Source organism: Nycticebus coucang, chromosome 4 (assembly GCF_027406575.1).
Source record: "Nycticebus coucang isolate mNycCou1 chromosome 4, mNycCou1.pri, whole genome shotgun sequence".
Taxonomy (NCBI): Eukaryota; Metazoa; Chordata; class Mammalia; order Primates; family Lorisidae; genus Nycticebus; species Nycticebus coucang.
This window is the reverse complement of record NC_069783.1, coordinates 44,908,158-44,926,663: the sequence shown is the minus strand read 5'-3', so window position 1 is coordinate 44,926,663 and position 18,506 is coordinate 44,908,158. Positions and strand designations below refer to the sequence as shown.

Genomic DNA, 18,506 nt, shown 5'->3' with positions numbered 1-18,506 from the left:
ATACCCCACTCCCACTCATTTGAGATAAGGCTACATTTCACTAAATTAGTGAAAATTTGAATCATAATAGTATGGCAGCCTTTTGACTGAATCCAAATTTTACAGAACAAGTCCTTTTAATAAAGGGATTTGTTCTGTGAAGTGTGGAATTGGTAGAGGGGTCACACCTGGGAATGGAGGGCCATATGATGTGGCCTGAGGCCACAGATTCCCCACCGCTGGCTGTGGGCATTCCAAGTCACCTACGATGACTGAGGCACTTGAAAACATCCCAATCTAATCAAGGTGACTGTCACTAAAGAAAGCTAAATCTAATTTTACTGCTGGGCAGAGCTAGGTGGACGCTATGTTTTGGCTTGTCTGAAAAATATATTAACTGAAAAGACTTGATCTATACAGATTCTACATAAAGTCTAGCAAAGAAGAAATTGCATAATTAAAATATTAGCATCCACCTAGCTCTGCCCAGCAGTAAAATGCTGGCCCTGGGAGTCACACACATCCTGGTCACAAGAAAGCCATGCAGGTCCAGGGTCCAGATGAAACACAAATCCCCTACCGGACATCTAATTCCTTTTGCTTCAAAGCCCAAATGCCAAGCAAGCTCCTTATGAATTCATTTTCCCAGGTACCTTGGGACAGGCATTGAAAAGAATATCCACCACTGTAACTTCCTATTTATGTTTTATAACTCTAAAAAAGGGAAGACTTCAGTTAATTTCCAGCCAATTTGGCACATAAACTCTTCTTTGATCTCTCCAAATCTTCTCACACGTACAGTAATTTTTTTAAAAAAGCATAAAGCCACAAAGATGAAATACACAGGAAAGGAGACAATAGCAAAAAAATTTTAGAAGTGAGAAGCCAAAAGAACAAGCAGAACAAATTTAGCAGACCCTGCACCAGCAAGGAGGGGACCACCTGGACATCAGAAGGCGTGGGAAGCAGAGGGCCTTGTTCTTATGGAAAGGGATGGAAGGTGAAGCCACACACAAGAGGGTGGACTGGAAATCTACTTGGGAAGCAGCTTGATCTCAGATCCCCTTCTCTAACAACCCTGGTGAAAAGCAGAAGATATTTATTCTCTGGAAAGGGTAGAACAAGGGCTGCCTGGATGGGAGGACACAAGCTCAGGTGAACATACTAAACACACAAAGCCCCAGAGCATACTGCAAATTGAGGCTCTCCCCAACCCTCTTCCTCCGCTCGCCTCCCAGAACACTGGCCACCCAGCATGAATCTCTCAGGCAGGAGAAGGGACTCTTTTCTGGGGACTATGACCAGCCCAAGAGGAAAGACCAACATCTATTCACTTTACAGGTTCCCAAATAAAAAGGCCCCAACAGATCACCCTACAACAATGGTTCTCAACTGGGGGTGGGGTGTTGCTCCAGGGGAGTATGTGGCAACGTATGGAATCATTTTTGATCATCACAACTGGATGAGGCTAATGGCATCTAGTGGGAAGGGGTCAGGGATTGCCAAATGCCCTGCAAGGCACAATAAATAGTTCCCACAACAAATGGTCCAGCCCAAAATGTCAACAGTGTGCAGCTAAGAGATCCAGTCCTACAGGAAGACCAGACTTACCCAGCCCCACGTACAAGCAGTGTCTCATATACCTGGTGCCTCTCTCAAAAATATGAGTAGACATCTGATGGAGATGAAAGAGACTATGCAGGGAGCCAAAAACTTCAAAAGACGATTGTCAATATGCTCAAAGAAATTGGAGAAGATATTCCATCAAAAAACAAACCAAGCAAAACCTAGAAGATGCTAAGGGAAAAAAGGAACATCCAGAGAACAGAAAAGGGCTCATAAAAATTAAAAAATAAAATCACATTTCAAAACAAGAATAAAGGGGTAAATCATAAACTTGAAATTTCTCCCATATATAGAAAAAAAAAAGAAAAAACAAACAAAACACAAATATAAAAGTGGAGGACTATTCCAGGATCCCCAAAATCCAAATACTGTAAGTTCCAGGGTAACAGAAGAGATTGACTGGAACTGAAGAAATCAAAGAAATAAACTAAGAAAATTTCTCAGAATTGAAAGAAGTGAGTTTCCAGATTGAAAGACCTATAGTAGCCAGCTAGACCCTACCGCAAAGCCTGTGATTACGAAATTTCAGGAGGTGAAATGGCAGAGTCCAAGCTTCCAGAAAGGAAAAATAGGTTCCTGACAATGGATCCAAGATCAGGTTAGCATAGGACTTCTCAATAGCATAAACAGGAACTGAAAAACAATGAAACAATGCCTTAGAAATTATGAAGGAAAAAGAAATATTTCCAATCTATTTTCAAATTATCAATCAGGTATAAAGGAAGCATTTTCAAACACACTGGGTATCAAAAACATTGTCTATAATAAGTTTTTCCCAAGAAACTAATAAAATATACATTCCACCAAGGTGAGGAAATAAATCAAGAAGACACGAGATCCTGACAATGATCTAATACAAGAGACAGAAGCAAAGAAAATCCTAATAAAGATGAAGGGAATTCCCAGGATAACGACTGCGTGGCAGGTAAGAGGCACCAGCCCAGATGGGAGAAGGTTAAAAGGTTCAGGAGAGATGGCTCCAAAAGAAGAGACTGACAGAGTATCAGTTGATATGTCTGATTGCATGAAGGGTGATATAGGGTGAAATAGTTAAGACATACAGTGGAAACTAAGCAAGGGAAGGAAGAAGACAATTATTAACGACAGAGAAACAAAAAGTGTTGTACAAGAAAGAAAAAATAGTCACAGTACACTATGTGGCTCAGCTGTAACAACATAGTCATAAAAATATAAACACTGATCACTGGTCAAACTGAAATTACAATAATACAGCTACTGGGAAAGGGTAAATGGGAAGTAGACAGTATGTGTGAAAGAGAGCTACAGCCAGAATATTTGATACTAAAATAAACAGCTTAGAGCTGAGAGTGGTTATCTCAGGAGAATGGGAAATGTCTGTATACAGAGCTGTACAACCTCCAGCCCAGGGGCCCCAGGCTCATTCTGCAAGGACTTTTTTGCTTCTCTGTGGTGTTGGATATCACGAAATATATGCATGGACCTTTTTTTGTTTTTTGCTAATCAGCTTTCATTAGTGTTTGTGTATTTAATGTGCAATCCAAGACAACTTTTCTTCTTCTATGGTGCAGCAAAGAAAAAAAACAGAAGGTTGGACACGCTGGTATACAGGAAGTGGAGAGGGACCTTATAGAATTGCAGACTCTTTAAACCATCTGCATCTATAGCTTTGATTCAAAAATGATTTTTAAATTGGGAAAAACAAAGTATAAAAAAAGAAATTTCTGTAGTTATTCCTATCACTATCTAGAGCCAAGCACTTTAACATTTTGATTATTTTGTTTCAATTTTTCCTCTGCATGATATATATATGTGCATTTTCATGCTATATAGTTCTCTTTTTGCAAATGTAATTAGTTAAAACACATACAGTTTTGATTCCTATTTTTTCACACTTACATCATTAGCCTTTTCACATTTACTTAAATATTTGTTGAAAGCAGTTTTTAATGGCTGCTATTATTCTAATATACATCAGGCTATGATTTAACAAGTCTATTTAACTATGCATCAGATGTGTTTATAATTTATCAGTATTATAAATAACACTATGAAGAATATTGTTTTATGCGAATCTCTGTGAAATCTGAATATTTTCCAGGCATAAATTCATAGAAACAGATTACGACAAACTCAAGGGTCTTTGACAAATTAACCTCCAACTAGTTGTCTCAGTTTTTATTCCCAACAAGAGCACACAGAGGGTCCACTTTCCTGTCTCCTGGGTATCAATTTTTCCCATCTTATCCAATCCAACAAGTGACCAAAAAGTTATTATGTGCATGCCTTTGCATAGTGTATTTCCATTAGCCATTTGCTTTTCTTCCTTCATGAGCTCTTGGTTTCTGTCTCACGTCCATTTTACCACCAGGACCACGTGGAAGACTAACTAATGGGCAGCATCACTTATCTCTTCTCATCTCTTTAGAGTTAACGTATATCAGACCCATGATCTGATGATCCAGAAATGGCCACAATAAAATCATTCCTGAGTCTAGTGGCCCCCCAAGACCCTACCAATCTGGACGGCTCTAGCCAAGTCACCAGGCAGGTAGGCACCTTTCTGACACTCCTCAGACTTTACCATTTTTGTGCACGTCCAATTTTCTCCTTGTGTTTTGGTCAGCTGTGTACGTCTTCTCTTTCTACTGGACTCTAGACACCCTACAGGGAAAGAATCCTATCTGATGAATTTTTGTGTTCCTCATTTCACTTGTGTTTAATGGATAAGCATATATTTGAATTAAAATATTAGGGTATGGATGGAGGTGGGAGAAAATATGAACAAAGGCACCAAGAGAACAAGAACAGTGGAAGGGGAGTGGGGAGACGGCCCCACCCCTACCCGAGGCAGGGAGAAGGCTGCATGGGAAAGGCCTGAACAGAAGTTCACTTTGTGCCACGTAAGCAAAACTGACAAAAAGTACTAGAAAGGAAAGAGGATTATTTGGCCATAAAAACAAATAAAATATTGATACATTCTACAACATGGATGAACCTTGACAACATTATGCTATGTGAAAAAAGCCAGACATAAAAGGATGCATTATTACATGGCTCCGCTTCCATGAAATGTCCACAGAAACAGAAAGTTAATTGATTAGTGGCCGCCAGGGGATCAGGAGAGCGAAATGGGGAGTGACTGCTACTGGGTATGGGGTTTCTTTGGGGGTGATTAAATTATTGTGAATTATAGCTCAATTAAAAAAAAGGAGAACGAAACTTGCACTAGACTCTTTACTGCAGCTCAACTTACAATCACCATAATGTGGGAACAACCTAAATGCCCCCCAACCCAGGAACGGATTACCAAGCTGTGGTGTATGTATCCCATGGAATACTATTCGGCCACTAAGAAAGATGGAGACGTTACATCTTTTGTATTAACCTGGATGGAGGCGGGACACATTCTTCTTAGTAAAGCATCACAAGAATGGAGAAGCAAGAATCCAATGTACTCAATTCTAATCAGAAGGCAGCAGATGAGCTAATGCAGGGAGGTGGGTAGGGGAATGAGGGACTGGGGAGAGGGGAGGAGGGAGGGGTATAGGGTCCCAGTGGGGCAGGACACGATTATAAGAGGGACTTTATCTAATAAATGCAATCAGTGTAACCTAATATTTTGTACCCTCAATGAATCCCAAACAATTAAAAAAAAAAAGAAAGAGAAAGAGAATGAAACTTACACTTCAAGCAGTTTGGCTGACCAGGAATGTCTCTGAATAATTCCTTTCTTCCCAACACTAGCTTGCTGAGTCACTGATCCTGCCCTATCTGGGCAACAAGAGGCAGGAGACATTCAGGTCTCCCTCCCTGTCAGGGCCCTCACTGTGTCACTCTGGAGGATCCCACAGGCCTAGCCTTCCTGGAGAACAGTACAAACCCACAGCCAATATTTTATCCAAATAGACCTGGCAGGCTTTCTGCTAATGAGCTGCGTGAGTTAAGAAATGAGTCCTACTGTGCTTAAATGGGCAAGGCATGAAAACCACCACCTATAACCTGGTTTTAAAGCCCCTCGATGATACGTGGTCAAGTAGGGACCCCCTTTTCAAATGAGCTGTAAGAAAGCCAGTAAGGAGGTGATGCACAGTGGAAGGAAAGGTTCTTCCCATGATACCCCTGCCAATAGACTCTCCTGAATCTAACACACCCCTAGTTCCCACTGGAGCCCCCACCCCTGTGTCAAGTGCCAAGTACCACATGCAGGCCCTCACAAAGGGAGGGGGCTTACAATGCTCAAGGAAGAGGGGTGTGAAGATTTACACATGAATGAAATCAAATGCTGGGTGGCAGCCTTAAGGACCAACCGACTCAACCACCCCCACAACCCCTTCCAGGTGCCTCAACCTCAGAACAGCTTCTCACTTTCTGCAGCCTGGATGGGTTGCAGCCTGTCCTACTAGAAAAAGCCCCTGCCTTCCTCCTCTGTCCCCTCAGGTTCTTTCCCCATCCCTCCAGGGCCTCAGAGGCCACTAGAAACAGCTTTGGGTAATAAGTGTGAACCCAGAATCACTTCGTGGGGGAAGACGGCCCTCTGAAAATTAAACTGGAGCAAATGTAATTTTAACTGAACTGGACAGTTAGAATTAAATGCTCTCTCAATGGCAGCTCTTAGAGGGGGCACACTTTGAAGCAATTCATTTATAATCCCAACTATTATGTCATTTTTAAAAGGATGGTTTTTCTAGACTGTAACAAGTTTGAAAAAAAGAAAAAATGTAATGGGGGTGGAGGGTTAGGGGAATGGAGGATGAGAAGGACCCTGGCCCGGAATGCTGAGGTCAGCCGGAGAAGAAGGAATGACTGCCCCAGATGGCTGAGGAAGAGAGCCCTTCCTCTCCCTCCAGCTACACCTTGAGACCCGCCTGGGGAGTATTAAGATGAAAAGGACGTCACCACTCATCCAATGCTTTGAAACTAATTTAGCACAAAGCAAGCTGCCACCCTTCTCAGGGTAGGGTCTGCCACCACATAGAGCAGCGGTTCTCAATGTGGGGGTCAAACGACCCTTTAAGGGCCGCTTAATATCAGATATTTACATTACAATTCATAACAGTAGCAAAATTACAGTTATGAGGTAGCAATGAAAATAATTTTATGATTGGGGGTCACCACAACATGAGGAACTGTTATTAAAGGGTCGCAGCATTAGGAAGGTCAAGAACCACTGACATAGAGGGCTAGTTTCATCCATGGTGAACAGAGCCCAGTCCAGGTCTCCTATTGATCTAGCTGTTTAAAGTGAGGGAGAAGAAATGGCTTGGCATTTAGGCTTCATCAAGAAATATCTGAGGCACCTACTGGGCCTATAGCCCTAGGCCAGACAGCACTCAACTGGAGCTAAGGGTGCCTTATAAGTCTGCTTTCATTTTCTCCCAATAGTGCCTTGGCCCAGCTCCACCAGGCGAGTTGGGTAGGCAGCACTGGTGGCTGAATGATTCAGTTCATTCCAACAACTGTGGAGAGTCCCAACCATGTGTAAAGAACTAGGAATGAGGGTGTATGGGGGTGTTAAAAAATGAATCAGCCATGTTGCCTGCATTGCGGGAACAGTGTGTGAGGTGGGGGTGCATGAGTGTGATGGGGTGTAGGGGGTGAAGGTGGCTTGCTAAGTAAGAGAAGGTACATAAGAACATAAAAAGTCATTTTAGCCTGCATCAGAGTCACCTAAAGGACTTTTATACCAGGGATTTCTTAGAGTTTCTTATTCAGGAGATCTAGAGTAGAGCCTAAGAACTTCGATTTCTGACAAGTTTCCAGGAGATGCTTGTTGGTTCAAAGACCACACTTTGAGAACTAGTGCCGTTATTCAAACCCTTGTTGAGCACACAGTGTATGTAAGAATCCAATTTGAGCACTTTCTCCACCTAAAAAACAACCTTACTCAATTCAGGTCTTATTTGCACTTTGTCTCTTTGGAAAGACAAACCTGGCCTCCTCTGTGCCCTGGCTCCCCACCTACCAGGTATGTAGGACCAGCCCTCCACTGTGCTGTGGGCACCTGGGGCAGGGCTGTGCCGGACCTACCTCGTAAGCCCTGCCCTGGCGCAGGCCTGGCCCAGACCTGGTGCTCTGGGAACGTCTGCTTGCTGACTGAATGTTCTCACTGACAGTCTCCAGGGCAAGTAGCCCAGGCAGGAGGATGTGGAAGCCCCCTCATATGTAGTGCCAAAGAGGGCAGCCTAGGAAGGCGAACCAGGCAAAGACGCTTTGGGGTATATTTAGGGAATATTCAGATGAAAGACAGAAAAACAGATCTGAAGGGTCAGTTTCCCCCTAAGTAAGGAAACTTTTTTTTTTTTGGCAGTTTTGGCCGGGGCTAGACTTGAATCCACCCCCCCCCAATATATTGGGCCAGCACCCTATTCCTTGAGCCACAGGTGCTGCCCAATAAGGAAACTCTTAAAAGGAGAAAGGAAAGGTCTGGGGTAACCCCCATGGACATTCCTAGGCTGAAGCTACCCTACCCGCAGCTCCCCAAACAGCAAGCTGATGTCAAGTCCAGGCTGGCGGGCTGAACAGGGCAGACAGAGTCCAATGGAGCAGGGAGCGGACACCGCATCCTGGGTTGAGGAAAGTCGGCTGGCAGCTCAACATGGGACATTTCCCCATTCCTCCTTCCTGAGAAGAGGCCATGGCATTAGGCAAATGGCATGAGCTTCCTCCATACACTCACCAGCAGTGAGGCCACCAATGACACCCCAGGCACGCATGGTGATTTATGGACAAATTAACAAAACATCCTTAACTTGGGGGGGGGGGGAAGGGCAAAGGCTTTCATGGAGCCATTTAGCAGCAGCCCCTACACAGTCCCACTATAGACATTGTTCCACCAACTCATCTGTCCACAAAAGCAATATGCTTGGGATGTACTTTTTATATGAAATTCTCAGCAATGGAATGTAAAGGAAGCATTTAGCATGGTCAAGCTAATAATCAAGGGTAATTTAACATCAAGGACTTGGAGTCTGACAGCCTGCCCAGTAATGGTGGCTTTTGCCTTTTACCAACTGTGTGGCCTGGAGCAAGTCATTGAACCTCCCACAATCTGCAAAATGAGGCAAACACCACTGACTTCTTTTACTCACAAAGCAGCTAAGAGGCCTTAAGGAGGTACCAGATGCAGCAACATGCTTTGCACTCTGCAAAAATGCAATTTGATGATGACTCAGTCTCTCTTAAGCCCCAAAGTCTGCTCTGAGCCCAGGGAGGACTGGCAAACCTGGGAATATAAAGAGGTGGCTGGTTCACTATTCCTACCCATCCCTTGACAAGAAACAGTGACAGCAGTAAAGGACCCTTCTGCCACTTTCTTTTCTTTCTATTAAAACCAACAAGCACACAGAGGTCCTCAAGACCCACGGACTCCTGGTCTGAGCCCAATAAAGACTTTATTCCTTAAAAAAAAATAAAATAAAATAAAACCAACAAGCAACAAGGCATCAGATTAATAACTCTGTAATTACTAAGTTGTCAGTCACAGGGTGAAAAACTCCATAATTTAGTTAGCAACCCTACTGCACATATTGACACTGATAGCAGAGATCTAGGAGCCATAAAAAGACACATTTGGAAAAAAAAAAAAGACACATTTGGGACACCCTCCACACCTGCCCTCCCCACACTACTTCTCCCCACACCGAATAGGAGCCCTCTGCTTGCATGATCTCATTTAGTCCAACTCTCCCCAAACCTTTACTTCATGGCACACAGAGAAATTGTGATGGTGGGGGTGGAGGAGCGTGGGGAAGAGGAGTTAAATTAGGTTTTCTCACCTGAAAACCACGAGGTGCCTGATTGTTTTCAATATAAGATTAAGCCGGCAGGTGTCATGTGTTCCAAAGTAATTGTTATTAGGTTTTAATTTGTTTAATTTGCAGCCACTGTTGTTTTGGCTACTATGTAAGACCCCAAGGCTGTCCACCTGCAGGGGACGGGGGAAGAAAGATCTTTATGCTGGTCTGCTCCCAGGAGCTCCCCAAGCCTGATCTTTGGCCTTTTCCTTAGGTCTGGGGGCAAGAGGTCTCAGGAAAGATGCAGAGGCCTGAGTCAGAGAGACTGGGGGACAGGCCAACTGAGGCCCACAGGCACTAAGCCCCTACCCCTGCACTGGGACAAAATTGGTGATCTGACCCACACCAGCATGCCAGTTACTCCCACGACCCTTGGAGACTCCCACTATATTAATGAAGCCTTTACTGGGAAAGGGGTTGTGCCTGAACCTTAGCCTTTGGTTAACCATTTAGCAGAAATAAACTGACAGCCGAATGAGAATCAATTCCTTGAAAGACATATTTGTTGCACGCTCGCCATGAACCAGGCACTGGGCTGAGCTCCAGAAATGTGGATGAAAGACAGACACAACCAACCCTCATTCTTATAGACAGCAAGAACTGATCCAGGAGGTACTGGCAGGCTGTGGGGCCAGACAACTCCACCCTGGGAGCTGGGAGATCCTGAGAGCTCCCAGTGGCCTGGCTGCCCTGGAGGCAATGCGGCTTGGGCCAGAAATTGAAAAGAGGAACAGCAAACTGCTGAGGGCAAAGAAAGCTGCTCTCTGCCCCAAGGGTACCAAATTAGGGCCCCTCAGAGCAAAAGGAAATTCAGACGAGGGTCACACATTTCAATTGTTAAAAGCTAAAGCCAGGTGTGGTCTTCTGACCCTGTTTCCACTTCCTCCTCCTAACTGCCTGCCACTCTGTTTCTGAGGCCTCTTGCTAGTCCCTGTGCTGCCAACACATGTGCCCTTGCTGGAAACCGATACACCCATGGAGAGCTGCTGTGTTTCTTTTAATACCACTAGATCCCATCTCTGGAAACCCCAAATTCCACAACAAAACCACAAAAGCCCAGTTCTCCACAAGGCCTCTGGTCCATGAGGTTTAAAGCAAAGCTTCCCTCCTTTTTCATTCCACAGCACCCACAGCAACTGCCAAGATAATACAGGCCTGGCCCCCTTGAGGCCAGTCACTCCGAATTCAGGGGATAGCATGCTGGGACACCTGTAACACTCGTGCCTGATCCACCTGTGGGGAAGCTTTGATTCAAACAGTGGAAATGTCACTGAACCCCCGGGAGAATCACGGCAAAGTGGAGAGGCCCAAGAGATCAAAGGCCAAGAGGGGGCGAGGTGTAGGTGAGGCACAAATGGAGACCAGTCAGAGCTTCAGGGACTGCCCTCCCCAAGGTCCCTGCCTGCCAGCCCAGTCTTAGCTGGCATAACCTAAACTCGCATCAGACCCCAAAGCAGGGGAACAGGGCGTCTGGTGACAGCAAAGGCTCTGGAGTCAACAGGGGCATCCACCTTCCCAACACAGAGGAGGAAACCAGCAATCCTGTGTGATGTGGCGCAGCCTGGAGATATAAATAGCTTCTAAAAAGGTTAGCAGAACGCACAGATGACAACTCTACAGTGAGTTACTAAGGGAAACCAGGATGCTGAACACCCGCATTTCACCTGTTGCAGCTGATGTCTGGAAGAAACTCCACGGCTCCTCAGGGATAGAGCATGAAGCTGCAGGGTGCTGGAGCCTGGCGTTGCCAGTGGGCATTTCCTAGGGCTACTGATTCTCCCTGCAAGCCACCTTCAAAGAAAACCCTTTCCCCCAGTCACATGTCTGGTTCCTTTAAGGCTATTCACTTCTAGTTTCCTCATTTGGGAAAAGCCCACCTACGAGGGTGTTCCAAGGATGCCCTGCCTGAAGGTTGAAGAGCCTGGTTAGTGGCAATACCCTCACCCTGTATGCTTCCCTTTTTCCTTGTACTGGGCCCTTGAGTACTGCCCCACAAAATGCAGAAGATGGGGCTCAGCTGGGCATGCCTCGGGTGGAGATTCCCTTCTGTGGGGGAAGTGCCTCCCAGGTCACCCAGCAGGCTTGCAGGGCAGTCACAGCTGCTAGGCTATGTCAAGAGTGAAACAAATCTCACTTGCCATTGAAAAAGTCACCCCAGGGGACACCAGAGTAAAAGGTATTTGTTGCTCTTTTAGATGTGTCCCTGAAGTTGTATGTTTAAGTTAATGGACATAGCAACAGTACATCAAAAGCATACATGTGGACTGCCACACACTGACACTGAGGCTAAATCTGGAACTCCAGGGATCCCAAACTCACCCCCCACACATATCCTCCTCAGTGGATATTCTGAGACCCACATCAACCGGGCTTCAGTTCTTCCCTCCTCAGGGTATCAAGTTCTGCCTTCCTGCCAAGGATTAAGGGATCAGCCCAGAGCCCACAGCTAGTGAGCAGCTTGCCAGGCAGCTCCCCACCAACTTGTGCCGACAGTGGGAGAACTCTTCCCTCTTCCCCTTCACACCACACAGTGCAGAGGCAGTAGGAAAAATCTCATCTCCTGTTCCTCCCCGAGCAGACAAGGGGCTGCTGTGGAGCCTACACTAAAGTCCTGAAAGCTGGGCTAGAAAGGAGAAGCTCCACACAGGCCCAGGCAGGAAGCTAACCCCCCACCTACACACACACACACACACACACGCACACGCACACGCACGCGCACACACTCACGCACGCACACACACGCCCCCCCCCACCTCACCCCACTCCAGCCTCCCCCAGTGAGGAGGAAGGAGGCCCAGCTGTCCATTTCCACTCCAAAATGCTGAGCAGTCACACTGCTCCTGGACCACTCATGGGCTTGGCCAACAAAGGGAGGGAAGGCTTCCCTTTGGCAGCACTCCTGGTGCTACTGAGTGTGCTGGCTGTTGAGGGATGTCCCCAGGCAGAGCACATGATGGGGACTGACGTCCAACACTCTCTCTCCCATTCTCTCTCTCTCTCTCTGGAGGTCAAGTGGACAGCAGCTTATTCTAGAAGGCCAAAGGCCATCTACAACAATCATCCCATGACTGGTAGATTCCCACATATGTAAATTGGACCAATAATGCTTGTGCCTTTGAACTTGATTGGGGAGGAGGCCAAGAGTGAACAAGCAGGCTAGAAGTTCCAACCGGAGGGAGGCACCCTTGCAGTTATTCAAATACAGTGAGTAGCCACATGCACCAACGAACATTCTGGACAGAAGGCAAGTGCTTTCCAGACCTGTAAGCATCCCATCTTACCTGTCTGAAACGAGAACCAACTGAATGCTACATATCCTGCATGCTTCTCAAATTCTGCACAGAACTCTGAGCTACTTCTTTTACATCAAGTGGAGATGCAGGCTCTGGTTAAGACAGAAAGCCATCTGACAGAACAGGGCATTGATGCAGGGAACACTTGGCTTGGGCCCATGGGTCCAACAATGGTGACTGGGGTCATTTATAAAGAGCAAGACTGGCTCCAGACCTCTATTAAAAAGGTCCTAAGATCTAGCATTCTAGTGGAATTTCTACCAACACCAGGCATAAAACACTGTCCTCTGTCATCTCTGACTCCTCCCCACAAAACTGCCCATAGTGAAGTACAATAATTTCTTATAATAATTATGGACTTATTAGGCATGAAGAAGTATCAGCTGCTTTTATATATGTTAAAGAATTTAAGCCAGCTTGCAACCTTGCAGTATAAATTCTAATTATACACATTTTTACTAGATCACAAAGAAGGTAGATAATCTAGTCAGAATCACATGATTAGTGCAGCCAGGCAGAGATCTGAGCGCCAGTCTATATGGGTCCAAGGCCTGTGGGCCTTTCTCTGCCACATATCAAGCTTAAGAATTTCTACATATTTGTATGAGTATGTTTTCATTTAGTTATCGTTATTGTTGTAAGATGAATCTGATTTGGATTAATAGAGGCACAGGGTCTTAAAAACCAAGTGCACACAGGAATCTCCTACATAACACACGTGAACAGGCATCTGAACCAGACACTTCTACCTAAGCTGGCATCAGCAGTGGTAGATCACCATCTTAGATTTATTCATTTGCACTCTTCAGGTGCTTAACAGTAGGTAAAAGGTATATGGTGGGCACTTATAATTTGGTCTCATTAATCCCTCAACTGCTGAAAGATGAAATATTACTAACTCTGGCCAGGCATGGTGCTTATGCCTGTAATCCCAGGACTTTGGGAGGCCAAGGTAGGAGGGTCACTTGAGGCCAAGAATTTAAGAACAGCTTGGGTGACATACAAGACCCATGTCTCTACAAAAAAATAAAGAAATTAGCCAGGCATGATGGTGCATGCTGATAGTCCCAGCTACTTGGGAAGCTGAGCCAGGAGGATTACTTGAGCCCAGGAGGAAGCTGCAGTGAGCTCTGATGATACCACTGCACTCCAGCGGGGGCAACAGAGCAAGACACAATCTCTAAGAAAAAGAGAGAAAAAAAAAATATCACTAACTTTGATCCAAAAATAAAAGTCTTAGACACTAGGAGAAACATCAACGGGGCCTAAGATACATCTTGACCAATAGGGTAGGTGTCACACCACTGGGAAAAAGTGTAATACTCGAGCTTTACTACTATGTTGGTCCTGCTTGGCATATACCTATGATCCTCGACCAGAAAGGGTAATTATGATGATACATGGAAAGCATTTGAGTGGATTCTACTGATCTAAGTTCTCTCCTCTGTAGAGATACATACAACACGCACTCAGAGAATGGCTGTGAAGGTTCCAGGTCCGTCTATGGCAGGGGTTCTCAACCTGTGGGTGGCAACCCCTTTGTAACAATGAAAATACATCACAGCATTAGGAAGATTGAGGACCATTGGTCTATGGGCATGCAAACAATCCAATTAACCCATTGGCAGGTTAGCATTCCCATGGCTTCCTGTGTGTATAACCACCTCTTATGAGAGGAGATTCAGACTCTCATCCTCAACCCAGCAACACCCCCAAGTACCTGTGTGACCTCAGGCAAAATAACCTAGCTTCTCTAAGCCTGTATCCTCATCTGCAAAAACAGAATACCACCTATCTCATGGGGTTATTTTACGTTGTAAATAATATCTGCACGTGGCTTCCCTATGCCTGACATATAGAAAGAACTCAGTAAATATTAGTGTTTAAATGTGCTCAGAACAGCTCTGACTTATACATGTCCTATTGAATAGGCACTGGGGTCAAACTTGTCACAGTGACAAGAAAAGGAGATAAAGGAAGGGGAGGGGTGAGAGAAGTTAAAATAGAGGTAATTTTTTTTAAAAACTCCCTCTTTTTAATCACTGATGTCAACCTCTTGTTGATAATTGTACTACTTAAAAGTTGGTTTCATTTGATTGTATGAGTTCTGCCTCTTGCTCTTCATTCACTGTGATGAATTGTAACTACAGGGCAGGCAACAGAAGGGACTCAAGAAAGCTGAGAACTGATTATACTGACCTGGGCCAGTCTGGTAAAAGGCAGTGACCTCAGGCACCTTGAAGTGCCAGCAAGCCTCTACCCTCAAATGATCCTCTAACTTAATAGTTTAGAAACAGAGATCACCATTAAGTAATCTTCCCTACCAACAAGACATTTTTCAGAATTCAACCCAGACTCTTAACAGTTCAGAAATCCAAATGTAGACAAGCTAAATAGAACAATATTCCCTTTATCAAGCATTTGGTGTGTGCAGCATCTGGCATACAATATCTGCCTATGAAGATGGTCTTGGTTTTCCTTTTTCTTTTTAAGACAAGGTCTCACTCTGTTGTCCTGGTTAAAGTACAGTGGCATCATCAAAGCTCACTGCAACTTCAAACTCATGAGTTCAAGTGATCCTCTTGCCTCAGCCTCCCAAGTAGCTGGGACTACAGGTGCATGCCACAACCAGCTAATTTTTTCTATTTTTTGTAGAAATTGGGGTCTTTCTCTTGCTCAGGCTAGTCTCAAACTTCTGACCTCAAGCAATCCTCTTGCCTTGGCCTCCCAGAGTGCTAGAATTACACACGTGAGAGCCACTGTGCCCAGCCCATTTCACAGGTAAAGAAACGCTATTACTGAACTCTCAAAGACCCTCTCTAATCCCTTCAGCTGCTCCATTAAGCCTTTTGGGTCCCTCCAGACTGAAATCTGCCTAACACGTGCAAACATCTGCCTGAGTCCTCAAGTCTAATCATAGCTCTCTATTCTACAAATTTCATCACACACAATCATCTTAGGCCAGAGCAAAAGTGCATCTGGAAAGAGGTTGAAGCTGGGACAGTCAGGCAATGAGAAGATCTAATCCTTTAGGAGCATAGCCTGGTGACCACTGATTTGCAAACACTGGCAAGAGGCTGCAGGAAGAAGTGTGCATTTTCTTTCTGCACAATAATCTCTCCCAAAGAAAACCAGACAAAGTCACCTGGCCTTCCCGGGGGTGGGGGATCCTCTTCCTCCAAGATTCACACTCAACTCCTAGCCCTTCCTCCCCCATATCCACCCCAGGGAACGACTAGATGGTTGTTGTTTCTTTTCTTTTTTCCCTGTGGTCCTCTGGTAACACCACAAATTATGTTTTCAGGGACTGGAGTCCCAGAGTGCAATGATGTTGTAATAAACATAACCAGGACCAAATGCCTTCCCATCATATTAGATGATGCCATTTCCCACCAATCAGGCTCCTCGGGCAGGCAGACCACTCACCAATGAGGGACCAGACAGAGGCTGTGAGGGGGGAGACCTGGTCATCAGCAACTAAAAATAAGGGCGCTTCATGATTGGTTGCTACCACTTTGCAACAGGAGTTGGGACCCATACACCAGGCACCACACAGAAGGACCACAGGCAAAAACTTTCCCAGCCCAGGGGTTCACATAGGTGGGCTGGTCTGGGTCGGCTGGTTTGTTTTGTTTGTTTTCCTAATTTGCTGACTTGATAAAAGGAATAAAGACCTAATGCAGAGGGAGCCCCTCAGAGAAACACCCTCCCACCTGGACACCTCAGTTTTCCAACAGCCCTTCGCAGCCACGCAGAATTGGGGAAAGGGAGGAGGGGTGCCAGCCAGAGGCCAAGACACTCACCTGTCCGGCCGTGTCATAGAGTCCCAGGAGGTACTGCTTGCCCCCCACGGTGACGCTGACTGCAAGGACAGAAGTGGGGGCGGGGAGAGAAGCTCACAGTGACCTGCGCTCCTAGGCAGTTTTGCTCCCCACCAGGACCCTCCTCGCTTAACCCTGCTGGGGGGAATGTCACCCTGTTTCCCCTTGAACCCAGCTCACCATGAAGTGACATGGGGCCGGGGTGTGATGTGGTCCCAGCTGTCCACCCCAGGTCCCATACCCACTTCTCGCCCGGGCCCCCACACTGTTTCCCCCAGGGGCTTGGGGCAAAAGGGGAGGTGGCTATGGAAGGTCACTGAGGTCGGCCCAGGGCGCTCAGCAGGGGCGGGGAGGGGGTAGAAGGAGGGGGTGGATCCGAGGCAACAGAGTGCCAGAAGCAAAGCCGCGGGGGTGGGGCCCGCCGCCAGGCAGAGGGCGCGGCGGGGGAGGGGAGGCAGCGAGGGGGTCCGCCAAAGTTATTCCAAAGTTCCCGGCCCGGGGAGCGGCCCCTTAGTCAGCAGTTCCAAGGCTTACCTGCGTAGTGGTCGAAGACGGTGGGCACGTACTCCTCCGGGAAGGCGTCGTTGGCATAGCTCATGAGTAGGCACGTCTTGCCCACCGCCCCGTCGCCGACCACCACGCACTTGAGCATCAGAGCGCCGGGCCCGTGAGCCATGCTGCGGCCGGCCGGCCTCCGGGCATGGTCCCCCCGGGGCCCCCGCCCCGGCCCCGGGCTCAGCCCCAGCCCGCCTGGGGGGTCCGCCGCTGTCGCCGCCGCTCCGCGCAGCAGGGCCGTCCCCCCGGCCCCATGCAGCGGCTCCCCTCGCCGGAGGGGAGGAGGCGGCGGGCCCGGGGCGCTGCCGCCGCCTCGGTCGCTGCCCGGATCCCCGCTCCGGCCCCGGTAGCTGTGCCCGTCCGGTGCCCCCGCCGCTCGGCGCCCGCGCCCTCTCCCCGGCCCGGCCTCCCCAGGAGGATCCGCCGGATCATAAGACCGTCCGGCCTCGGGGGAGACGGCAACTTTGGGGAGGGCAGCGGAGGGGAGGGGCCAGGCGGCTCTCCCCGCCCCACGCCGGCCGGGCCCCCTCCCGGCTGGGCCCCGCGGAGGGCGGACCCAGGCGCCTCCCCCCAGCGCGGCCGCCCGCCCCGCGCCCCGCGCCCCGCCAGCCGCTGCTGCGCGTCCCCGCCCGCTCGCCCTAGCTCGACTCCGGTGAGGGCGGCGCGGAGGGGGCGAGAGGGAGGAGCCGAGAAGGAGGGAAGAGGAGGAAGGTGAGGCTGGGGGAGGGGGCTGAGGGCTCCTCGCGAAAGTGCCCGCAGCGCCCGGAAGCGTCCACAGGCCCCGATGCTAGGAGGCCCTTTGGGGAACCACGACGACTTGAACGATGACGCAACAGTCATGCAAAATTATCCATATATATTTAAACTCCACCCAGAAAGCAAAAGCCATCTATCGGCCTCTAAGTGCACAACGGAACTAGAAGTCTGGAAGAAAGGCCAAGAGGGTTTTTAAAAGGCGTTTTTTAACTTAAAAGGCGCGCAGGATGATGGGGGAAGGGTGATGGGGTCCCTGAGGTGGATAGCAGGGACTCTGGGCATATTGTTTGGTTCCCTGAACCACCACCCGCGCCTTTCACAGCAAGCGCTTGAATCATTTACTATGAAACTGGTGACTAAAGCATCCCCCCAGCCAGCCAGAAAAGGGAGACCCCCATCGGCTCTGGGCCATGCAAATGTACCTGTGCTCCCCCTGGAGGCGACATTCTCCGAGGCCCCCTTTCGGTCCCCAGTGTTCCTGGAAGATATTCGGTTGTAATCCCAGAGAACTGATACACACTCGCGCTCTAAAAGCTGGCAACCCCTGCCCCTCTGACTGGTAAAGCTTGGAGACACCCGTCTGGCCAGGTCCTGCTCACTGGCCAAAAGCGTAGCTTTGAACATTGGGCGCTGGGGCGGGGGTGCACTCCACGCTGGCACCGCCTCCCTCACCTTGCTGATGGGGGATAAATGGCTTCCTT

At 47.7% G+C, this 18,506-nt stretch overlaps 1 protein-coding gene across 2 annotated transcripts in view; it reads right to left on the bottom strand.

Moving 5' to 3' along the window:
- The window catches only part of RHOQ (ras homolog family member Q), a 50,622-nt gene extending 32,998 nt beyond the window's left edge, over positions 1 to 17,624 (bottom strand). The window contains exons 1-2 of one of the 2 annotated variants that reach the window (XM_053587440.1): positions 17,029 to 17,624; positions 16,477 to 16,535 (exon numbers count right to left, since the gene is read on the bottom strand). In XM_053587440.1, coding sequence (XP_053443415.1) covers positions 16,477 to 16,535; positions 17,029 to 17,170 — 201 coding nt within the window. In that variant the 5' untranslated portion in view covers positions 17,171 to 17,624. The remainder of the gene's footprint in view (positions 1 to 16,476; positions 16,536 to 17,028) is intronic. The other variant, XM_053587439.1, reaches the window with a different exon arrangement.
- Between the last annotated feature and the right edge of the window lie 882 nt (positions 17,625 to 18,506).